Source organism: Protopterus annectens, chromosome 6.part1 (genome assembly GCF_019279795.1).
Source record: "Protopterus annectens isolate FY-2018-M chromosome 6.part1, PAN1.0, whole genome shotgun sequence".
Classification (NCBI taxonomy): domain Eukaryota; kingdom Metazoa; phylum Chordata; order Ceratodontiformes; family Protopteridae; genus Protopterus; species Protopterus annectens.
In genome coordinates, this window is record NC_056738.1 from 513,146,280 (window position 1) to 513,173,513 (window position 27,234).

Sequence of the window (27,234 nt, forward strand, 5' to 3'; positions counted from 1 at the left end):
AAATGAAAGCTATGGTAATGTAATTTATGTTGTATGAGTGTGGGATGTACATATCCAGGCAGGTACGATTAGGTCATATCCAACTATGAGGGTGTTGTTTACTGGTGTACAGCAACAGTCGACCGTGTTAATGCTGACAACATCTGAGGGACCCTGGTATGTGTACAACTGAGCTAGTTACAAACAGTGGTATTATTGCATTGAATAACACATTATGCAGCTGTGTCTGTACATGGATACTTTGCACAGTTGATGTAGGCCTAGGTACAGTCCACCAATCGGGGGTCATCTGGTGGTCTACCATACTATCACAAACGAAAAACAAGAAACCAAACTATTGAAAAGTAGGCGAGGATGAACGCAATGAGAGCCAGAAAACTGACAATAAAATAAAAGAAACTTGCATTTATTAGTAAGTGCTTTCGATGTGGATCAGTGCCTCACCTTCATCAGACTGAAACAAAGTGAAAATCAATTAACATTCTTTATATAGAAAAAAATCTAACAATCAATGAATTAAAACCTAAATTAGTTTACCCAATTAATTCTTAATAGGGAAAGCCTTCGTGCACATTCTTCAAGTAATATACTGGTAAGATACATTGTTTCTAACTTGAAGTCATGTGCAAACATGAACACATTTCCTTTATCTTGTTGAATTAGTTAAAAATAAAAAGCAGCAATACATATTAATTCAAAAAATCCATAATAGTTGCCATAAATAAAAAGGACATCAAGCCTTATAGCTAGTTGACTAAGCTAGCAATAGCAAAATTAATGATGAAACTAACTATAAATTAGTTAGTAAATTTAAATAAACAATATATAATAAAAGTCAATTAATTAATTATTATGTATAAATATCTATCACCGATGTAGTTACTAATAAATGAATATATATCTATATGTATATATAAATATAAGCCTAATAATCTAATAAGATATAAATAAGTAATAATAATTAATAGTAAATAAGTACGAATACATCATTATATATGCCATTATGTATAATATACTAGATAAAACAGTACCTGTCAAATAATCATCTCTTAAGGACATGCAATTTCAAAACACATTTAATAGATAGATTTTCATTCAGCCCTGATGGAATGGACGCCCCTGTTTTTATTTGCCAAATAAGCTCATAAATTTCTAGTAGAATCTGCCAAGGGCCTCCTCTAATATCATTATCTCGATGTTGTAACACTAAAAATTTAAAAATATGTCCAGGGTATTCTAAAATGTGTTTAGCCAAAGCGTTTTTAATGTCCCCCTTGTTACTGGCATAAAAATGTTCGTACATGCGCTGTTTGAGTTTCCTTTCAGTTTTGCCAATGTAATATGCATTACATTGGCAACATAAGGCTGCATAAACCACACTTTTGCTATCATAATTGAATCTTGAACCAATCATGTATGTTTTGTTATTAATTATACATCTAGTCCCTTCAAATATGTGTTTGCACTGAGGGCAAGTACCACATTTGGACATACCTTTAACCCTACTATTTGGGACTCTTGTCTTTTCTCAAGTAATGCTTTCAAGTTAAGCCCTCTCCTGCACGTAATACGTGGTTTCTCACCTAATGTTTTAATCAATGTTAATTCTTCTCTAATAACGTTCCAATTTTTATTCATAATATCCCTGATAAAATCATAATCTAGGGAAAATGATAAGAAGCTGGTCATGTAAACCCTATTATTCTTGTTATCCAATGAAGATTCCTTTGGCATGGGCTGTTGCTGTAACCCACTAAGTAAAGGCTGAAAATACCCATTTTTTCTTTTATGACAAACTTCTTGCTTTATATTATCAATCAAGGAAGCAGGGTAGCATCTATGTATAAACATGCCTTGCAGGTTTTCACATTCAGTCTCAAACTCATCATCATCAGACACCATTCAGGCTGCCCTAACCATCTGACCTTTTATAATGGCCTTCTTTTGGTGGTAGGGGTGATTACTTGAAAAATGCAAAAAGGTATTTGAATGTGTAGGTTTCCTGTAAATCCTACTGATGTACCTACGTTTACATCTGTCATTCACTAAAATAATGTCTAAATAGTTAATCGAAATGTCGTCAATGTTGTATGTAAACTCAAGGAAACTTGTCAAGGTTGAAATGTTACGGATAAAGGTTGGAATAAGAGTTTTATCTCCTCTCCAAATGCAGAACATGTCATCCTGGTATCTTGTTTGCCAGGAGACATGCTGTTGGTAAAGACTGTTCTAAAATAGTAACTCATTTTCCCAATATGCCATGATGGCATTGGCAAAACTACCCCCACATGGTGACCCCATTGCTACACCCGACTTCTGCAAATACAGTTTTCCCTCAAAAACCATGAAATTGTTTGTCAAAACTATTTCCAATAAGGTTTCGATTACATATATGGTGTTCTCCTCTACTTTTTTTAGGACCAAAAAGTCCCTGATCCATTTAAGTCCAGTTTCCTGGGGGATAACTGTGTAGAGGTCTTTGATGTCTATGGTAATAAAGCATGCCTCAAGTTGATAGTCTAGTCTGTTTATGGTACTTAAAAAACCCCAAGAATCTTTGCATATCTGAGGCTCACTATCAACCAATGGTTTTAAAATAGAATCAATATATTTGGCACAACTGTGTGTGATGGATCCCCTACCATCCACTATAGGTCTAAATGGGGGACTATTAAGAGATTTGTGTATTTTAGGAGTACCAAATAAGGTGGGTGTTTTGGGTGCAATCATTGACAAGTATTGAAATAGATCCTTGTCTATAGACCCCTCTAAAAACAAGTCATCCAATATTGACCTAATTTTTCTATATGCCTGATTGACTTCATTAAGGGACACTCTTTCATAAACGTTTGTGTTAAGATGTTTTTGCATTGCTTCAACGTAAATGAAATTATCCATAAACACAAGCCCTCCTCCCTTGTCAGGATTCATGACCCTGATGTTACAGTCATTAAGTAGATGGAGAAAATCCATTTCAGAAGCGCTGAGGATGTTTTAGTTGTTGATAAATGTTGTTTTTTCTCAGAGCTAGCCCTTAGATCCATTTCACAAATCTTTTCAAAAAGGCATAGTCTAGGGTGAAGGGGGGATTAAACAAACTAGGAACCCTGATAGAACTGGTTTCAGTTGAACTCGCCCCCATGAGCAAATTTAGGTTTAATTTGCGTACAAACAGTTTCAAATCAATGATTGTTTTGGCTAAATCCATCCTTTTACCAGGGACATAAGTTAGCCCTTTAGATAGAAAATTAATCATGTCTTGCTGGATATCAAGGTTTGTATAGTTATAGATTTTAAAGTCACTTTGTGTGCTTACATGTATGGAAGGAGCAATACCATACACCTGGTTTGAAACTGTCACCTCCTTTGTTTCCTCCTGTTCCTTTGATTGCGGTTGGTCCGTCGGTTGTTCTGTTGACCAGACTGATCGGTCCGAAAACCCTGGTCACTATTGTTTTGCTCATCATTGGGGTTAACCACGTGTGGTCAATCATGGTAGTTATCATTGGCATTAGTATCATTAGTGTTGTTGTTGCAACTGATAATTCTTTTGCTACGTCTTAACCCGTTACCTTCATTGTTACTAATATTGTTGAAAGAACAAGCTTGCCCTTGGTCATGGGTTCCATCAACCCTGTTATTATTATGTATATCATTTTTGTCAGGGCTACTATTAGATGGAGGCTTAGGATAAGCAATATTATTCGAATAATCATACAAGTTTCTAGCTATTTTCCTCTTTTTAGTGGCAAGCATTTTATCCATAGCTGCCTGTATGCTTGTATATATTCTACAATAGTCATATTTGTAACGGGAAAAGTCACCATGAGTCACTATAGTATGTTCCAAAATTTCTAAATCACTCAAGATTATTAATTTCTTGATTATAATAATTAATAAGAGATTGTAAAAATTCCAAAGATTGACAAGTTTCCTTGAGTTTACATACAACATTGACGACATTTCGATTAACTATTTAGACATTCTTTTAGTGAATGACAGATGTAAATGTAGGTACATCAGTAGGATTTACAGGAAACCTACACATTCAAATACCTTTTTGCATTTTTCAAGTAATCATCCCTACCACCAAAAGAAGGCCATTATAAAAGGTCAGATGGTTAGGGCAGCCCAAATGATGTCTGATGAAGATGAGTTCGAGACCGAATGTGAAAACCTGCAAGGCATGTTTATGCATAGAGGCTACCCTGCTTCCTTGATTGATAATATAAAGCAAGAAGTTTGTCATAAAAGAAAAAATGGGTATTTTCAGCCTTTACTTAGTGGGTTACAGCAACAGCCCATGCCAATGGAATCTTCATTGGATAACAAGAATAATAGGGTTTACATGACCAGCTTCTTATCGACGTTTTCCCTAGATTATGTATTTATCAGGGATATTATAAATAAAAATTGGAACGTTATTAGAGAAGAATTAACATTGATTAAAACATTAGGTGAGAAACCACGTATTACGTACATGAGAGGGCTTAACTTGAAAGCATTACTTGAGAAAAAGACAAAAGTCCCAAATAGTAGGGTTAAAGGTATGTTCAAATGTGGTACTTGCCCTCAGTGCAAACACATATTTGAAGGGACTAGATGTATAATTAATAACAAAACATACATGATTGGTTCAAGATTCAATTGTGATAGCAAAAGTGTGGTTTATGCAGCCTTATGTTGCCAATGTAATGCATATTACATTGGCAAAACTGAAAGGAAACTCAAACAGCGCATGTACAAATTTTTATGCCATTAACAAGGGGGACATTAAAAACGCTTTGGTTAAACATATTTTAGAATACCCTGGACATATTTTTAAATTTTTAGTGTTACAACATCGAGATAATGATATTAGAGGAGGCCCTTGGCAGATTTTACTAGAAATTGATGAGCTTATTTGGCAAATAAAAACAGGGGCGTCCATTCCACCAGGGCTGAATGAAAATCTATCTATTAAATGTGTTTTGAAATTGCATGCCCTTAAGAGATAATTATTTGACAGGTACTGTTTTATCTAGTATTTATACATAATGGCATATATAATGATGTTTTCGTATTTATTTACTATTAATTATTATTACTTATTTATATCTTATTAGATTATATATATATATATATATATATATATATATATATATATATATATATTCATTTATTAGTAACTACATTGGCGATAGATATTTATACATAATAATTAATTAATTGACTTTTATTATATATTGTTTATTTAAATTTACTAACTAATTTATAGTTAGTTTCATCATTAATTTTGCTATTGCTAGCTTAGTTAACTAGCTATAAGGCTTGATGTCATTTTTATTTATGGCAACTATTATGGATTTTTTAAATTAATATGTATTGCTGCTTTTTATTTTTAACTAATTCAACAAGATAAAGGAAATGTGTTCATGTTTGCACATGACTTCAAGTTAGAAACAATGTATCTTACCAGTATATTACTTGAAGAATGTGCACGAAGGCTTTCCCTTTTAAGAATTAATTGGATAAACTAATTTAGGTTTTAATTCATTGATTGTTAGATTTTTTCTATATAAAGAATGTTAATTGATTTGCACTTTGTTTCAGTCTGATGAAGGTGAGGCACTGATCCACACCGAAAGCGCTTACTAATAAATGCAAGTTTCTTTTATTTTATTGTCAGTTTGCTGGCTCTCATTGCGTTCATCCTCGCCTACTTTTCAGTAGTTTGGTCTACCATACTATGTCATACCACATATGGATGTGTGCTGGTAGTCTGGGAACAAGGTGGTGGATGTATATGAGGATACAACCTAGAATGCAGCATTTGCCAATGTCACCTGTACCTGACTCATCTGTAATACATTATGTCAGAGTAGTGGTCTTTACATGTGAGTAGCCTTTATGAATATGTGTACACCACCACTGGAATGGTCTATACCACTGTTATAGCCCACATGTCTGGATCTGAGTTATATGGTGGTAGTGCAATTCTGCACTACAGAGCCTTCAGCCAGGTGTTCCTCATTGCACAAATGTCAGTATTCCCCATTGTAGGTTCTACACTGAGCAAATGGATCACTAAAGCCACACATCTAGCACAGGTTAGCATAAGCATCCAATGCAAGTGTCATGCAGGTGTCAAGGTGTTACTTCTGTGTGTAGGACATTTGCCTTGGAATGCGACTATATGGGTAAATGCGACCTAGGTATTATCCACACACACGTGTAACATGGATGCATGTGCTCTGTGTTGAAGGCTCATCATTTGGTCATGACAGCCCGGAATGACAGACACTGGACAACCTCATAATAACAGCAGGACATTGGCTCATTGTTTTGGTCTAGCAGTTGCCACCCATACCATGACATCACTGTGCATGGCATTAATGTGCTTGGTAGCAAATGCCCCATGTAAGGTGACGGACAGCGGCAGAACTTGTGTATATGACCAATGTGAGATATACATAGGGTAGCAGTCCTACTAATAATGACAACTACTAACACAGCCGGGAGATGTCATCTTGACACCTGCACCTCGGTACCATTACACAAGGTGGCTCACACATTATGCTTGTACATGCCACTGTTCCACGTATAATGCCACTGTCCACAACCTGCTATCAATGTATGCCTTTCAGGGCAGCAAGGTGTATGACAGTGTGACACATGCTGTAGGTAGCATCCACCTGTGTGACCCAGGTAACCTATTGTCTGTCATGTCCACACATGTATGAATGTGTATACGTAACATATATATGTCAGTACTTCATGTACATGTATGCATGTGTATCACACAGCACAGGCACAGATATATCATTTACAGGCCACATACAGGTATCAGGTAGTAAACCAGTATGATGTGCATATATACTGACAGGTAAGATGTACCTAACTGTAAACCTGTATGTTTACAATAGGAGTTAATTACAATGTGTTCTGTGCAAGTAAGTGTTTGAGCATGCACACTGCGGCCTTCAGTGGTTAGAACCGGAGTGCATCCAAAACAGCCCTGTGCTACTAAGTGTATGAGTGTACCCACTGCCACCTTGTGTAATTTGAGTCAAGCCCTTTGTTACTAAGTGTATGAGCATGCCCAGTATAACCTTGTGTAGTTGTAGTCATAGTGCATCCCAAACGGCCCTGTGCTACTAAGTGTATGAGCATGCCCACTGTAACCCTGTATAGTTATAGTAGTTGTCCATTCCACAGATGGCCATACTCCAGTTCAGGTTCCTGTTGTGCTACAACTATACCTCTGAGGCCTACCTGTGGATGGCATGTCTTGTTTGTGCATACAGGTTGTAATGGACACCTACTTTAAACCCACAGGTCTGCAGCTATGTACTTCATGACTGTCAGGTTGTAAAGAGTGTGCATACTCTAAAATGCATTGTTACTGTCTCAGGCAGATAAACACACACACACACACACACACACACACACACACACACACACACACACACACACACACACACACACACACACACACACACATGGTCTGTTGTTGTCCTCAATTGTAGAAGGGCAGTCTGACTGCCTTGGGCTGTGTAATCTCTGTGGTGCATCTCATAACTGTGTAGTACTGTAATAGTGATCTTTAGATAGGCAGGTGTACTGATCTCACCACTGGCAACTGTGTGCATGTGTTTGTGTGTGTGACAGCAAATGCCTGAGTGTGTGTGTCAGCAAATGGCTAAGTGTGTTTGTGTGTGTGTCTCAGCAAATGCCTGAGTGTGTGTTTCAGCAAAGGCTGAGTGTGTGTGTATTTGTGTCTGCATCCTGTCATGGCAGCGGGTTTTGCTGCATTCCAAAGAGATACCTCCTTTTGCCCTGGCCTTTATCCTTGTCACCCGCTAAACCTCTCTCTTCCCCCCTCTCCACTGCAAGTAATCGGTCTTGTGATGTCACCAAGCTCAGACATGGAATCAGTAAGTGTAATTGTATGTGTTTTGTAGCACATACCCCAACTGCATACCACTGTACTAGTTACCTTTACATAGGCAAGACGTGTATGCACAATACTGGCAAGTGTGTGCGTGTTTGTGTGTGTGACTACCTTGTAGCCAGGCATACACATGTGTAATGTATTTTAGCACACAAAGTATTACATAGTTAGGAATGGTAAAGAATACACAGTCAAGCACAACTACAGTTGGGTATGTTATATTCCTGTGCCACTGTCAAGCAGTGACACAGAAGTGGTCGCTGGGGTGTAGGTCCATACCCATCATTCCCCTAACCTAACTCCACAATCCCCGGGGTAGATTACATTAGACATCATTCCCCACCCCAAGCTCCACATACACAACAACCATCCCTTTTCTGGTGAACTGCTTATGATTTAAATGTTATAACACAAGAGATGCCTATGTTTTGTGTACATGTCAGTTCCTTTGGAACTCTTCTGTGTCACAAAGGGTGTTCAGATGTGTATATGCATATATATATATATATATATATATATCTATCTATATATATATATATATATATATATATATATCTATATATATATATATATATATATATATATATATATATATATATATATATATATATATATATATATATATATGGCTGTGTCTGTGTATATGCATATATATGTGTGTGTGTACACATCCCGTAGGTGCATATATATATATATATATATATATATATATATATATATATATATATATATGTAGTTATGACAGTTGTACAGATGTAGACTTGTCTTTGTTGTTTCACAGAGTACAGTACATTCAAGGGTACTGTACATATGTACACAAAGGGACTGTCCCATTTGTTTTCAGTACTGTGGAATACCTGTAGTAGGATGTGCATTATAGACTCCATGCAACATGTGTACAACTCAGATGGCTTAGTGGTACATCCAGTGATCTCAGTGTGCATGGTCCAGGGTATAAGACCTGCAAGCCTTGTTGATACTGTCAATTAGGACTGCATAAGACACTTTTAAGCAGGTGTAAATGTGTTTTCGTGACAGAAAGCAGCGGGTACACGCAGGTAACAGACATGTACAACCCACAGTATACTTGGAATGCCCTTCTTTGGCAATCCTGCTGATGTCACCCACCTACGAATACACCTCTGGGACTGTTGTGATCCAGTAATCTCCATGACACATGCTGTAACTGTGTAATGCTGTAGTGTGTTAAACTAATTTGGTAGGTGTTCTAATCCCCCACAGGTCAACTGTGTGTGTGTGCCTGCCTGTGAAAGAAACAATGCTTTTAGAGTATGCACACTCTTTACAACCCACATGACCACCTTTGGCAATCCTGCTGATGTCACCCACCTAGAAATACACCTCTAGGACTGCTGTACCCCAGTATTCTCCATAGCATGTGCTGTAACTGCATATTGTTGTAGTTGATAAACTAGTTAGGTAGGGGTTCCATTCCAAGAGAGACCAACTGTGTGTGTCTCTGTCTGCCTGAGACAGGAACAATGCTTTTTAGAGTATGCACACTCTTTAAAATTCACCTGACCACTTTTGGCAATCTTGCTGATGTCACCCACCTAGAAATACACCTCTAGGACTGCTGTAACCAAATATTCTTCATAGCACATGCTGTAACTGTGTATTGCTGTAGTGTGATAAACTAGTTAGGTAGGGGCTTTATTCTAAGAGAGACCGTGTGTGTGTGTGTGTGTGTGTGTGTGTGTGTGTGTGTGTGTGTGTGTGTGTGTGTGTGTGTGTGTGTGTGTTAATCTGCCTGAGACAGTAACAATGCATTTTAGAGTATGCACACTCTTTACAATTCACATGACCCCCTTCAGCAAGCCTGCTGATGTCACCCACCTAGGAATACACCTCTAGGAGTGCTGTAACCTAGTATTCTCCGTAGCGTGTGCTGTAACTGCATATTGCTGTAGTGTGATAAGCTAGTTAGGTATGGGTTCTATTCCAAGAGAGACCAACTGTGTGTGTGTGTGTGTGTGTGTGTGTCTCTGTCTGCCTGAGACAGGAACAATGCTTTTTAGAGTATGCACACTCTTTACAATTCACATGACCACCTTTGGCAATCCTGCTGATGTCACCCACCTAGACATATGCCTCTGGGACTGCTGTACCACGTACTGTAGCTAGGTAATGCTGTAGTATGATACACTAGTTAGGTAGGGGTTCTATTCCAAGACATGCCAGGTGTGTGTCTGACTGTCAGAGCCTGTGTGGAGGTGGCTGTGAGTGTCTAACCACTGGACATGCGGGGAGCGGATTTTGTAGTTTTCCCTATATGGTGTCCATCTTATATGTCACAATGTCCACCTCAGAAGGAGTACAGATGTCAGTCAGCCAAGGGACTGTGTTGGCAAGCCATACCCCTACATCTGGCAAAAGGCCTGATGAACAAAGTATGCAACCCTACTATTACCCGGAATACATCCTGAACCCATGTGTCATACACAAACACACTTGCCTAGAATAGCCCGCTATGTTGTTAGTACCCTGCACATTGATGACAGATAGTAGGCATGGTGTGACTGCAGTGGGCTGCAGAGGGCATAGCACCCTGTACAGCAGTACAATAGTCACATAATTGCAGACAATGTGCCTTCACTATGTTCCCCACTGGATGCCTGCAACATATGTGGTGCCATCAAATGTAATCCACAGAGGCCATACAATACCTTACACATGTGCCCTGTATGGACCAATGCCACTGACACCAGGGAATACCTGTATCATGCTATCAATGCAGGTGCAGCATCAAACTGCTGACTATAAGCAGGTTCTGCCACACCAGGCCAGTATTGGCATAGTGGAGGATAACAGTCTGTGTACACAACATGTGCCAGCCAAACCAGGTACACCTGTACATGTCACTGTACATTATTGTGGGACATGCACATCCCAGACAATGTCCATGTCAAGGACTATCAAACACAGACATGGCATGCATTGCAAAGCTATGGCCATACACAATGGTAACCAGGATGTCAGGCAGTCCATACAATACCCATCTGTGTGGGACATTGCAGACACTACACCCCTGTACCACACTGCACACCATTGTCAAGTGGCATGATGCAAAGGATTACCCCTCACCCAGCCCTGTACAGCTATCTTGCACAGCCAACCACTACACACCCATGAAGCAATGCACACATGCATGTCAGTACTGGCACCTTGTGTCTGCATGTGGGGTATGATGCTCCTAACCATAGTCACTCCTAGTATAACTCCCATTGGCATACAGACAATTTTCAAACACGCTCACATGCCCTAGCCCATAGAACCTCTGGATATCCCCTGTGGTGCATGTAGTACCTGTGCATTACTGCAGTGTGGCAAACTAAGTGGTTTGGGAGTGTATTTGTGGTCCTAGCAAAGAGTGTCAATGTGAGTCCATTACAGAGTGTGGTTGTGTTGACAATGATATCCGTTCATGTGGACAGCCATGTGTGCTACACCTAATGTATGTCTACTATACCTCTGTTGCAGATGTCGCTCACCAACACACATATATGTTCTTACAGCACACCAACATGCCAGCTTTGTGGCACATGGAGTAACTGCATGCACTTGTAATAGTAATGACTAGTCAGTCAGGGGTTTGAACCCCTATACTGGTAGGTGTGTGGCAGACGGTGCTTAGGTTTTAGTCTCCAAGCCCTTCTCTGATATACTTTGCCTCTGTCTGTCCCTCCCACACACTCTCTGGTGGATGTGGAGGTGTACACCTGCTCAGCAGCAGCTTGTGTATTGTAAGTGATGGTCATGATCAGGTGATGGCCTCTGCACCTATTGCAGTTCTCCTCTAGCTGATTGCATGTGGAACAGCTGTGATGATGTTCCCATAACCATTCACATGAAAAACACAATGCAATATCTAGGAACATTATGTTGGTGTTTGCCCATGACAGTCACTGTGAGTGGTACCTGGATCTGGTGTTTGGTAAACGGCATCAAAGATGATATCTGGATATTCCTCAAACAACATATACAGTGGGGAATAACCTAAAGACAGGAGGGTGATGTGCCAGGCATGACTACAGCATGTAAGTGTAGCTATGCTTCATTGAGACTACTGTCTGTTTAACAAGTTGAGTGTGGTAATGGCTATTCTGCATGTTTTAAAACTGACAAGACAGTGATTTGTTTGTGAGGGACCCCCATCTGTAGGGCCATCTGTGGACTGGTCAGTGTGTGGAACCATTTGTTTCCTGTGTTACTCACTGAACACACATCTGTGAACAGCAGGAGCATAGTGTAAGGATTGCAGCCAGTGCATGGTGATAGTGATGAGTTACTGCCATTGCATCCCTGACTGGACATATGTCACATGAAACAGTGGTATGACAGACACTGTCTGGGGTTCTCAGTGACATGCCAATAACGGGCCACTGTTCATAGCTGCAGTCACAAGTCTTCTACACTTTGTACAGATGTCATGCAGTATATATGCATGTGTTGTGCTCCCTCTGCAAATGTATACCATCTGTTGTGTTGGGTTGATGGTCATATATATGCATGCTGTTGTAAGTAATCCTGAATGCTGTTGACTATTACTAAGCCATATCGGTGTTTCAACTGCAACACCATAGGCTGTATGGGTTTGGAGGCCCCGGCAGAACCTCCTGTCCCACTTCAGCTAGCCATGGCATTGGCACAAGCACATCTGGGGCCCAGCCTTGGACCTCCACCTCTGTTGGTTCTGCACCACCTTTAGGTGGTACCGCCACTGAGGATGGGGCTTGCCCCCCATGGGAGCAGGTCCAGACATGAACATGTCCACTGCTGTACAGTCCTGGATGTGGTGCGTAGGGAGCTCAATAAGGGGTTTCAAGGCCAGATACACCAGCTCAAGGGCAGAGTGTCACATTTACAGTGTGAGGCTGCCCCTCCTAGACAGCCCCCAGCACTGCCACCTTTGCAACTGTTTTGGTGCAATGGTGGCTGCCTGTCATCCTACCCTACCTATCCACCACGAGCATACCTACTCTCCTTCCCCCACATCCCACTCTCACCCTATGGAAACAAAAGGCCAATCAGTTCCTAGAACAACATTTGCCCCATACATAGCTGTCCATTTCACACACGTGTCCACTGGACACATGTAACCCTTTTAATATGCATTACAACATACTCCAGTTGTCCTCGCCCCTGTCTCTCAGGCGCACAATCTTTGTATGCATATGACTCCTAAATGTTCCAGGTACATGTGAGGTGGATGACCCCAATGTACACACAACACTACCAGTACCTCTATGGTTACCTCATTTACCTTTATCATGATGATGATGTACACACAGCACCTTGCAAGAGTACTGTTCTCACATAATGATTGGACAGGAACTGTTGTGTTGATGTAAATAACATGCACAGAGTGATGTATATGGCCAATGTACAAATGTTTGCGTGTATGACTGACACATGTCTGTCAGAGGGAGTCTTGATATTACATAGGACAACACCACCACTACATAATACAGGCATTGCTGGTGTTTCCCTTTTCATTCCTTTGTAATGCTTTGTTGTCACATGGGATGTTCCTGATATATCTATATAGATGTATGTATTTATATGCTGGACATAAACACTCACACATACATCTACATGATGGAATACATTTCTCATACTGTTGAATGACTGCGCTGGATGATATGTTTGTGATAAGGTCCGATGTTTGTATATCTACCATGGCTTAGTGATAAATCCCAATAGCTGTGTGTGCAGGGTCCTGGTTTTGAGCCTTGCAGAGGCCTTTTATTTTGTTGCTGGGCAGAACAAAGCCATTGGATATGGTCTGATTAAGGCACATTAAAGCAGTTGTGACCGGGTGTGCATGGGTTTGCATGGTGCTAAGCAATGCTAACCTCTGGTTACAGTTTCTTACACTCAGTTAGCCTCTACATTGCTTTACCAGTGTAATACTCGCATACTGGCGGCCAAACAGGCTTACACCCGCTTGCTCCCACACTTGGAAATGCACTGCATTTGGTGTTTGCATCTGACACTCATGCCCCTGTGTGGGAGTGAAGACTGTGATATTACCTTGTGATGTCTATTACATTGGATTACATCCCTACAGTATTGGGAATGGCTGCCCATTAGGCGACAGTATGCTGTTCGACTGTACAGAATCCGCGACCTGTCCAGAGTTTGATTCATATTATTGGTGTGTTCCTCTTACAATCTGCACCCATCTGGCTAATACATGGGAACTGACACTCTTCAATGCAAACAAGTAATTGGGTTTTGGAACCCACATCCTTCAGCTGAGTCATGCTACTGCATACCTAATATTCTATCATCTTTCTAAGGCTGTCAGTGGAATATGTGCTTTCTGTCCCTATCGACCTCTCATACGATTGGTGAAAAATACAAACTGAATCAGGGACATGGCATAACAATATCAGGGACACATTTAAATTATTGGTGCTATTAACATGACACATTGACAGACTCAGAGCATATGAATTCATACACATTTCTGAGGTAAATTATGTTTATAACTTTTAATTGTTGTCATTATTCATTACGTGTAATTCACCACCTTTCCTCCAAATGTCACTAGTTTTAGGAGGGATTAAGTGGGTCAGAATTAGAAACCAAGTCGGAATCAGGGACGTCCCTGGAAATCAGGGACAGTTCAGAGATATGGTCCCTATTTGTTCCCCCAATGGTTTATGTCCTGTCCAGTGGATGTGCTCTTAGGGGTTGAGAGGTATGGGCATCAGCTATGCCCATTTTAGAATATTACTTACATCCCCGGGATGGTCCTAATATGACTACGCCAGCCAACACCTGCACGCCTAGGCCCCTAATTGCATACCCATATTTCCCCCACCTGCCACTCCTCTACAGCACTCATCCTTACTGTGGGTGCAGGTGGGGTATAAACACAACACTACACACTGCCCAATCCCTGTGTCGGGACACATGTCATACATTGTGTCGATTGTGTGGGATTCAGTACGGCAATGTCTGTTCATTAGGGGGTTGCTCTAACTAATACACTATTGCTGTGCTTCTTCATTTGCATATATACCCATATACCCATGGCTCTTGGTTCCCCAAACACACACCCCAACACCTCCATAACACTGCAGTCATCCATTCTCCAGTTGGATTTACGGTGTATCCACACCACTACACATTGGCCACTCCCTACTCCTATAGACCCATCCCATCGGTTGACTCACTCCATGTATCCTCAGAACTCCCAAACATTTAGTCCACAAACATTGGTGACATGAGCGACCAAAAGAATACTATTCGCAATTTTTGGGTTGTCACACATGGGACATGTATGTGTTTATGTCAAAATTAGACTCTATAGCTGAACTCACTGTTTTTTCTCTCCTGTTACAGGAGGTAGGAGCACTTGCAAGCAGCATTTAGCAAGTAGACAGGTCCAAGCACATGCCTCAGAGCAGTACAGTGGAAGAGTACGGACCTCAGGATGCCAAAGGAAAACAAATGAGAAGTTATGGACAGGTATTTGATTCTGATGAAGTCTCTGGATAAGAGATGAAAGCGCTTAATCCGATATCTTTTGTACTGTGTCTTTTTTAATAAACTGTTGAAGTGAATGGCTGAGACTTGTGGATTTTTGAATTGGACAACCTCTATTGGATGACTACCTGAAATTCATCATTTGGTGCAGTGTGTGTTTTTTGTAGACTCTATAATTCATTACATCCTTACTCCTGTTAACATGACACTACAATAAATTAATATGTATGACTATGTGGTAACACACACATTACACATAAGAGCCTAATTATGTACGTGTTCAGTGTATTTCTTTTACAAATAGACCGGTTTAGTAACTGGTGTTGCCACAGTATCACAGGAATGATTCCATGTGTGGGAAAGTCCTCACATTTGATTATTTTCAGCACAGCACTGACTTTGGGCATCGTACACACTTCTGCATTTTAGTAGTTTTGTCCCGTCCCTCTTCTGCACAACCTATTATTCTATCTACTGTCAAGGTTTGTAAGGGCACATTCATGTTATTTATGTCTGAAAATGGAATGAATGTGTTACAGAGAATGTACTTCTACATATTGATGTCTGCATGTGTGTATGCATATATACTTATAACAAACTCGCTGACCTCCATGGGGCGGTCCAATTAGAACCAGCCCATCCAACCCTGGCATACCTGGCTCCATAATTCCATACCCATAGTTCCTCCACCCCACCTGTGTTCAAAATACATGCATACCATCCATTGTCCAGTTGTTATCACAGCCATGACACACCTCCACACATTGCCCTCTCCTGAGCATTAGGGGCCCTACATGTATGTTGTCCTAACCCATGTATTCTCAGGCTCTCCCACCATTTTGTCCTTGAACATACCTGCCCTTGCTTATGTAATGATTGGATGGCCAAATGGTGTATCAGTTTTTGGGTAGTCCCACCAGGGACTACCCTCTGTGTGTAAAGTAGACTTAACAAATCAACAATGTTACTCCCACTGGTAATATCCTGCCTGTGGTGTGAGTAGCAGTGCTTTGCTCACTCCTGCCCAGCTGGATATGACATACGCTGACAGCGCTATATAATACTGGGGTTGCTGTTAATTCCCTTCTCATTCCTTTTGCATGCTTTATTGTTACATCATTCTTTCTTCATAATACATACATATATATATATATATATATATATATATATATATATATATATATATATATATATATATGTATATATATTATATATCTGTATATACTTATATACATTTCCTATGCTGGGCACTGCTTAGACCAGCGCAAGTGCACTCAGACTTGCTTACTGGTACTTATATGTGTTTACTGCTGCTTATTTGTGCTTACACCTGCTTACTAGTACCTTATTCATTATGACAGTGCCACTTTGCTTGAATGATATTTAAGTTAAATATCTCATGCGATATTCTTATGTCAGTTTTATGGCAAAATGACATTCATTCCACATGGAAAATGATATGTGCTATTGTTGGGCTTGAACCGTGAATGTCTGTTTGTAAGGCAGATGCTCTAAACACTACACTATTGACACTTACATTGTTTCCATATGTTTTTCTCTGTTTGAATGAATATGATGTGTAAGCTATGCTCGGCGGAGGGCAGCGATGAGCAGACACATTGCGCTTTGCTTACACCTTCGATATTGCTGCAATTCGAATGTATAATAGGGACACGGGGACAGGGAATCTAATTGTGACAGTTCTAGGGACAGGTCTCTACATTCCACTACGTGCTTGTGTGTTTACTACTTCGATTTTATTTCACTGTTCGTGGACACTCTTGTATGCTTAGCATACATTTTGGTATCCACGGACACTGACTTACTGACTTACTATTAGGGGTGGGCTCTACTAGTAGGCATAGTAGGTTTTGCAAGTGTCGGGGCATGTTTACGCCTCCGTAGAGCACTTGTACACACCCCCTGCACTCGCACACATTTCCTGTGCACGTCGAGGGTGCAGTGGCACGCCCTCATACATATTCATATGGCACTGCTGCACCATCTGTAGTGAGGATGCTCGGTGCAAGGCTAAAACCGTCCTTGCACCGAGCTTCTTGAATCCTGGGGTAAGTCACTTAAAACCCAACTCCTTGGTTTAAAGAAACTTTTATGTCTGGATACTGCAGCTAGTGTAAAAATATAAATCATGGAAAAAAATTGTTTAAATGAAAAGCAAGTTACTGTGCCTATTTTAGTTAAACCAAAGAATGGAGTGTATACAACCTGTTATGAATTGTCTTTTTTTTACATTGGAAAAACAACTACGAAATTGCACCAGAGAATTTAAGAGCATCTGCATGCAGTTGCTATAAAGAATGAAAATAATGATCTTTTAATGCATTTTGCTGTGTGCAAAGATTTTAAAAGTTGAACCTCATGGCTGAATGCTATTATGGTGATTAAGAAAGGATAATTTATATTGAGAGGAGTACTCTTGTTAGGTGAAATGTAATGCCTGCAGTTCCCTGGGAATTAATTTGAAAGATAACTTTAACACTAATTTACAAAGAAGGAACTTGAGGTATTGACAATCCCCAGGATTCAGCAAGTTCTGCACAGTGTGCAGGAATAGTGCAAGAGCTGCTACACGCAATATGGCCGACGAGCAATCCAGGAACGAGCTCCCGGGACATACATGAGCGCTTCTACACTATTCCTGCACAGACACCACTGCTATATGCTAATTACCCCATTTGCTGGTGAAAACCATGCAAATGAGGTGAATTAGTGATCCAGGAAGCAGCCAGGTGTCTGTGCAGGAATAGTGTAACCTGCAGAAATGCATTCAGTTACTAACCGAACACATTTCTGAAATTACAAAATGGAGGCATGACAGCTCCAAAGAAAGCATGTATTCAATGTAGTAGGCATGCCAATGGTCAAATATATGGCCATTGGCATGGGAAATAGTTGCAAAATTATAAAAAAATAACTTTAATTTTTTTTGGCCGATTTTGGCTGATTAAGCGTAGGGCAGCAGTAGACAAATGGGATCAGGCCAAAAATAAGAAAAAAAACTTGGAAATAAGCTCTTAAACCCAAATCAGCATTTTGCCATGATATTCAATGTCATGCATAAGACAACAATACCAGGGCATAGTGGTTGCTAAGGGGGAAGGCACAGTGTGAATGTGGTAACTATGAATTAGCATTCTGGTTTATGCAAATGAGGGGATTGATACTGAATCACAGATTTCCTCTCAGTGTCAGCTTGCACCCAACCGTGTAGGTGCAACAACACCATGGTATAAGAGGTAGATGACCTCATAAGGGGGAGTGTCATGCATGCTGTATGCTTATTGGAGCTCTGTGGCCTGTGTTTGCCCTTAGCTAAGCACAGTTAAGGAAGGAGCGGTGTCTGAGGCTGCCTAGCAGTGTTTACATTGTATGCCGCGCACCGGGTTTTAAACAAAAAAACCCCAAAAAACACAGGAAATAGCAGTTCTGTTCACATCTGAGAACTGGGTATGCATGGCATGCCTTGGGACTTAAATGGGAAAGCAATGGGAAGGGAAAACAGCAGTAGGAAGGCAATGAAGGAGAACTAGCATAGCTGGCAGGTGAAATGAATCAGAATCAGCCAATTACACAGGCAGCAGCCAGCCCAGCACACGACTATAAACTATGCAAACAACTTTCACTCTGGTATTTCCCACAAACTCTACACCACCGGTGTACACAGATGGGGAAATTTTACCTGACAAAACTAACATAATGTTAGGGGCTGCTGTTGCTCTCATACATCAATATGTGGAAGAGACTGAGGGTGGTGAGGATGTGAATGCTGGCGACCAACCCACAGTGAGGAGGAGGAGGAGGAGAAGAGTGTACAGACCCAGGGTAACTGACCAGGGGCTACATGAGCTGGAGATAGTGGAGCACTATAGGGTGGACAGGGACATTTTACAGCAAATTGTTGAGCTGTGCTGGCCATGCCTCACACACACAACCAACAGAGAGGAACCCATCCCAGTGGATACCAAGGTATGTGTAGGCTTAAGAATACTAGCCACAGGTACCTTCCAAAAGCTATCTGGGGATATCATGGGGATCTCACAGGCATCAGCATCTAGGGTACTCCACCAGTTCCTGGATGCCATGTCAGCGCATACTGGTGAGCACATATATTTCCTCAACACCCGTGAGACATTGACCAGCAATATGCATCTCTTCCACCAAATAGCAGAATACCCTGAGGTATTGGGTGCTATAGACTGCACGCACATACACATCAAAGCACCACCCAGTGAGTGGGGTAGGGTCTACATAAACCGCAAGGACTTCCCCTCCATCAACTGCCAGGTCATGTGTGATGCCCAGGGCATTATCTTGAATGTGTGTGCTGGCAGCCCTGGAAGCTATCACAACTCCCACATCTGGCATATGACACAGCTGTACCAGAAATTTGCCACTGGGGGCATCCCATATGGCCACCTAGTGGGGGATGCTGGTTACGCACTGGAGCCGTGGCTGATGACACCCATCAGAAATGCATACACACCCAAACAAGAACTCCATAATGAGGCACACGCACAAACCAGAATAATAATCGAGTGTGTGCTGGGATGCTCAAGTCACGATTCCGCTGTCTGGACATATCTGGTGGAGCATTTCAGTACTCTCTAGCTACATGTACATAAATGTTCATTGTATGTGCCATGCTACACAATATGATCCTGTGGAAACAGCTGCAGCAGGAACAGCACGGGGCAAGGCCACACAGCCCCCCACTATTGGCAAGGCCATCACAGGCATAGAGGGACTCGTAGGAGGAACAACCTGAGCCTGCCCATGTAGGCAGAAGGAGGCATGCCCAGTATGCTTAGGCTTTGGCAAAGAGGCAATGCATAGCACATACACTGACATGGTAGGGACCCAGGGAATGACACCTCTCTCTGACTCACACATACAGTAAAAGGGTTGCCAAACATGACACTACCTGTGGTTTGCCATGTATAGGGAGTGTACTATGTGCATCTGACAAAGTCAGCCCTCCAGCACCATCCTCAATGCTGGCACAGTCACAAGGTAAGTCACTCTTCCTATCAATTGCTGAATGGAGTAGTATGTTCTGCTAGTTGTATCTATGGTATGGATGTGAGCATGCAAGTGAATTGGGTGGCTGAATGGGATAGCAGCAGATAATGGACACCTATATGGGCAGCATGAAATCCATAACAAATACTGGTGTCAACAAAGTAGACAGTACTAGACAAGGTGACAAAACCCACTGCAGTACATGTGGTGGCCCACATGTGTATCCATAGGACACACACATGCATGTCAGTGATGCACACATAACCAACACCAGCCTCAGCCAGCAGGACAGGTGTAGATGACCATAAAGAAAGGCTGTGCTAAGGCCTCCAGTTGATGGCAATGGTGAACAGACCCCCTCCAGACCTATACAGACAGACGACAACATGTCTGGCAGTTGTATATTAGTTCTGAAGGATAAAAAGTCTGAAAGTGAAATGTAGGTCAATAAAACCTAAGATCTGTACTCTACTGATATGTCTCTAGTCTGCATGATAGGTCAGAATACAACACCAAATGGAAGCCAACAAAGTACCTGAAATACCAGTACAGTCATAGCAAATGTTTACAGTTGTCAGGTGTGCCCCCCCACAATCCTATGTAGAAATGCAATAACATGTATGTGTGGGTTTAATAACAGTGGAGCACAGATTAACTGAGCTGGCCTAATTTACAGGATAGATTGTTGCACGTGTACAATATGCAGGGGTCCGTGTGTTAGGCTGTTGTGTGTTCTATATTGTGTGGAAGTGGTCAGCATGTAGGCATGGAGGGCTGTGTCTCGGTGGCCTATGGCCAGTACTGTTGATGACAGGGCCATGTTTTGTCAACAGCAATGCCAACTACAATGCATCTCAGCAATACCCAATTCAGCAGTCATCTATATTCACTGTCCAGATGTCAATATCTGTCACCATTTGAAGGATGGACATGCCATGAATGTAGGCCAAGACATAGACACAGTACACAGGTGGAAGTACCCTAGACAGAGTACATAAAATGTAACTGTCAACTGCACACACCTTTGGAATTGTACATACAGGTTAGCAGCACATTAGTTGCCCATGTAATATGAAATACTGATGTAGTCTGGCCAATCACTGGCAGACCACAAAAGGCATAGTTATGAAGTAATGAGAGACTGCCTATGTCCCTGCACAAGGAAGCATAAGGGAAATGTCCCAGGTATATCTGTGAGTCAGCTGCAAGAAGATTCCATATCATATATGCACTCAGCTCACCCCACCATCAGCCACAGGTTTAGCACAAGTCATATCCCTGCTGTTGGGAATGAGTACAGTATGATCCCCACTTCTGTATGTGATTACCCACAGAATGCAGCATGCTGAAGAGTTGTCCCATGCAGGTGTCTTCCTAGCTGGAAGCAGCACCCTGCCAGCATCCAGACCAATGGATTAATATGGACAGGAACTATTGTCATTAACACCTCACACACTTACCATGTCACCCCAGGGGAATCCAGTGGCTTGCAGCCTGAGAATGTAGGAGTGACAGAATGCTCTGGCCTGCTACAGATGACCTGCATCACTACCAAATGTCCTACAGTCCTCTGTCAAAGGCCTGTGCCTCACCCGTACTGCCAATGTGCGTTATCTCATGGGGTCCCAAATAACAACATAACACAGTCCACAGAACACAAATGCAAGGCCATGTTGACAAATCCCAGTAGCATGCCCACCATGTCATACTGCATGAATTGTGGACCAACCCCTAAATACCACTGGGATGAAGGAACAACTATAGGGATACTTCTCAGATATCGCTCACATAATGTTAGGAAGAGGACAGAATAACAGAGTGGGGGGAGTGCAAAAGCATGGACGTCATGGAGTGTGTGAAGTCTGAAACTCTAATGTGTGCCCATACTACCCCTGTCTGCAAACCCAGTAATGGGTGGCTACAAACCTGCTCATAAACCACAATGTGAAGGGGAACTGACCAGATATATGAGCCCTGCCTCTGGGTAACCTGGGTGAATCTGTACAGCTGAGAGGTATGGACACAGCAGGATATGGCCATTCTGTTATGTCGATATATGTACAAGCAGGGGATCCTCAGCCACCACAGTACTAAGGTGCCAGACCATTTACATAGACCCATCAGCAAGTGTCTGCAGCTACCCCTCCAGAATGGCATGAGTGTGCAAGAATATGTAGGCTGCAGAGCACAATACTGGACAGAGCTTCATTCATCTTGTATTTCCCAGGAAATAACTGTGAGCAAATAAGTATATCTGTCAGTAGTTCATGACATAATACATCACAGTGCAAAACAGTACATATGTCTGAATATATCTGCTAACCTCAACCATGTAACACAAGCAGCACAGACACAATAGTTACAGTATCCCACTATCATTTGCCCATTGTGACTCCATATTGTCAATCTACCTACAGATATCCTGCAGAAACAGGTTGCTAGCAGTAGGTGTAGAACACCAAATCCTGGACTGGAGTACAACCTACCTGGAATGGATTCACACACTCAATACAGAAGGTCATACTTGGCATGCTCCTACACTCAACCCATGTCTGACAACAAAAGTGGACTATACATATCTGTCAGTTGCAGATGTCTGTGTGCACACACCACATTACACACCATTTATGCTTTGCACACATATTGAATAGGAATACTCACACATATCCAAGGCCAACACACTATAATATGTCAAACATACACACAGAGATGTGGGGAAGAGAGAGACAGACAGTGACAGTGAGATTTCCATCACAAGGCCTGTCCCATGCACCACACATCCAATTGGTCAATATCACATGATGTGCTGATGTCAATCACTGTAGACATTGCTTTTGGTAGCCCTCAGCCCTATAATGTTTGTGGTGCTTGTGATAACTGTGTAACGCGATAGTACAAATCAGTATTCATCTAGCATTTGTATACCCAGTCCTGTCAAATGTAAAGTTGTGTGTGACTGAGTGTTGAGTGTGTGTTTCCAGATGAATGTTTTATGGCCCATTCACACACACTACACTTCCCATTGCCCATGTTAGCACTCTTGCTGATGACAGTCAACTTGAAATAACACTCTGGCCAAGTCTCAGCCCTATAAGCTGTGTGACACTTGTGATACTTCTGTAATACTGTAGTGTAGAAAAATAGTTAGGAGTTCTAATCCCAAACATAGCAAGTGTGTGTGTGTGTGTGTGTGTGTGTGTGTGTGTGTGTGTGTGTGTGTGTGTGTGTGTGTGTGTGTGTGTGTGTGTGTGTGTGTGTGTGTGTGAGATGAATGATTTTGAGGCCATTCACAGTCACTGCACCACCCATTGCCCTACTTTAGCAAGCCTACTGATGTTAGTCACCTTGAAATACCCCTTTGGACAAATGCCAGCCCCATAGCTCTGTGGCGCTTGCGATAACTGTGTAATGCTATAGTATAACATACTAGTTAGGTAGGAGTTCTAATTCCAGACATGGCAACTGTGAAACTGTGTGTGTTTGACTGAGAGAGTGTGTGTGTCTTTGATAATACCTGATATTATGGACATTCACACTTACTATTCTCCCCTTACCCCTCCTTTAGCACTGTTGCTGATGTTAGTCACCTTCAAAGATACCTGTGGAGAGCTTTCTAACATGTAAACTCCATGGTGTGTGCCATAAATGTGGAACAATGCGGTAGCAGTAACTACACAGGTATGGGTTTGAATCTCATCTGTGGCAAGTGTTCGTGTGTGTACATATGTATGTGTGTACCCCAAAGATTTAGGCCCCATTTACACACAGTACACATCTCAGAGCCTGACTTTAGCAGTCCTGCAGATATAATCCACCTTAGATGTACCTGTTGCCAACCCTATACCATGTTAAGTCAGTGGTGCATGTAGTCAATGCGTAACATAATGGTCTGTAAAGATTGTTAAATAGAGGTTTGAACCTCACACCTGGCAAATGTAAATGTGTGTTTAGGTTAAAATTATTCTTGCGATCTCTCACCCACTATATCACCCAATGCCAGTATTTACAAGGGCTGGTGATGTTCCTCTCCTCAGAAGTACCTTGGGACAACATCCATTATATAAACTCCATGGCATGTGTGATAAATGTGGTGCACTATAATAGCAATACATAGGTAGGTAGGTAGGGGTTTAAATCTCAGTACTGGCAAGTGTGTGTGTGTGTGTGTGTGTGTGTGTGTGTGTGTGTGTGTGTGTGTGGAGATGAATGATTTTGAAGCCATTCACACTCACCACACCTCCCTTTGCCCTACTTTAGCACACCTGCTGATGTCATTCACCTTGAAATAACCCTTTGGCCATGTTTCAGCCCTATAAGCTCTGTCACGCTTGTGATAATTGCCTAATATTGTAGTGTAGCAAACTAGTTAGGTAAGGAGTTCTAATCCTGATCCTGCCAACTGTGATAATGTGTGTGTTTCTCTGAAAGTGTGTGTGTGTGTGTGTGTGTGTGTGTGTGTGTGTGTGTGTGTGTGTGTGTGTGTGTGTGTCTTCATTGACACCTGATTTTGTGGATATTCACACTTACTACACTTCCCTTACCCCTCCTTTAGCACTGTTGCTGATGCTACTCACTTTCAAAGATACCTTTGGATAACTCTCCAACATGTAAGCTCCATGACGTGTGCAATAACTGCTTAACACTGTAACAGCAATACATAGTCAGGTAGGGGGTTGAAACTCAATATTGGTAAGTTTGTGTGTATGTCATCAGTATCCTGTTGGGGTGACTGTGTAATGACAGGATCCATTGCAGTGTGGGTTTTGCTACATCATTATATTCAGGACCTATATGTCCCAATGTCCGCATTACAAGTCCAACAGTTTTCAAACACTGTAGAGGTTGTTGTAGACAATCCTCAGCCATAAATCTGTACAGCCATGTGCAATTACTATGTGACAGTATGGATTAGTAAACAATATAGGCAGCCATTATAATACGCAGATACCACTCTCCACCCACAGATCATACACAAACACGCTTGGCTCTTACTCTCTTACTCCCTTCCTTTCTTCCTTTCTTACTTTGTCTCTGTCTCTCTCTCTCTCTCTCTCTCTCTTCCTCTCTGGCAGATGTGTAAAAGTACATCTGTTTTGCATAGGCAGCAGATTGAGTTTTGTAAGTAATGCTCATGATCAGCTGCTGGCCTATGCATGAATTGCAGTCTCTCACTTGCTAATTGCATGTAGAACAGCTGTGGTATCATTCCTATAGCCAATTTAATGGAAACACACTCCTATAACTAAGCACTTCATGTGGGTGTTGACCCTTTTCCTTTACCATGAGCAGGACTTCATGTGGGTGTCTGCCAAACAGCATCACAGGGGGTAGTTGGAAATACCTCTTACAGCATACACTGTGGAGACAGGCCAACAAACACAAGGGGGATCTAACAGACATGGGGACAGAATGTAAGTATTGCTGTTCTACATTTGAAGTAATTTTGGTTTAACAGGGTTTGTGTGGATATGGCTGTTCTACATGATTTAAAGTCTGGCATGACAGTGGTATGTGGTTGAGGAAACTCTCACCTGTAGGGCTATCTGCAGACTGGCCAGAGTTTCGAGTCTTACATGTGGTGTGTTACTCACACATTTCCTATCTTTAGAAATGCAGTAGCATACTCTGATGATTGCAGTCATTTCATGGTGACATCCATGTGAGTTACTGACTTCATATCCCTCAGAAGAGATATGTCCCAACAAACCCTGTTATACCAGGAATTTTCTCAGTTTATCACAACAATATGTCAATATTGGCCCTGTGTTTGTGCCTCTGTTCCCCAAGTCTGTCACTCTTTGTCCATATGTCATACAGTAAGACATGCATATGTACAGTACATCATTATTTACTGCCATCATACGTGATAAGCCAGTGAGATATCAGACTGCTAGACATGTTATGTATAGTAGGCCTTATATTTGAAGACAAAACCTGTGACATTCTGTTGTAGTCTGTACAGTAGTGAGGTCTGTGTACTTATAGTGATTGTTGACAGAGTGTGTATTGTGAATATGTAACTTGGCCTGTGTACAGACTGTGGTATATGTCAGTGTTTTTGGTCCTGTTCTATCTGACGTTGCATGCTGCTCTGGTTTACTGTACCCTATCAGCGTACATGTTTATAGGGCCAGATTGAGACATGTCCCATACCACAGTCAAGCATCAGACTACACTGTGTATCGGGCCAGTATATGTAGGGTTAGTGTGTGAGTGGCACATATGAGGATGGTTTTGCTCACACATCCCATATATTGTACTGTTAATTAGGCTTACCATAATGTGACTGTGACTGTGTTCAAATTGCTTTTGTATATGCACTTTCACACTGGTGTCTGTTACTTTGTGCTGTTACATGCCTGTAGTGCCTACTATATTTGCAAGTACATGTGTATTCCCCCATAGAAAACTTGGGTCAGCGTTGTGGCAGTCTGCCTGTAGCTTACACAGTGGTTTCTGAGATGCCTAGCAGCTCAGTGTATTTGCTTAATGTGATGCTATGCCCAGATATTTTTCAGATGTACTGTTGCCTGGCCACCATAAGTGTTGTGTATTTCTGAAAAAGCAGTTGGATGCTGTGAAGATGCATGTCACTAACTAGTGGGAAGTATGTGGCCTTGGGACCTCTGCTCCTCCAGCTAATATGAGTTAGGACAGACAGGAGTGTGTGAATGCATCAACTGTGTGAGCTTATCTATTCCAGTATTTTTGTGATATCCCCATTTACATGGCTGTAAACATCC

At 41.6% G+C, this 27,234-nt stretch overlaps 1 protein-coding gene across 1 annotated transcript in view; it reads left to right on the forward strand.

Annotated features, from left to right (window-relative positions):
• Positions 1–4,138: 4,138 nt before the first annotated feature.
• Positions 4,139–27,234, forward strand: part of LOC122805318 (neuropilin-2-like) — a 214,517-nt gene continuing 191,421 nt past the window's right edge. Inside the window, exon 1 of the mRNA XM_044075406.1 lies at positions 4,139–4,547. Coding sequence (XP_043931341.1) covers positions 4,139–4,547 — 409 coding nt within the window. The remainder of the gene's footprint in view (positions 4,548–27,234) is intronic.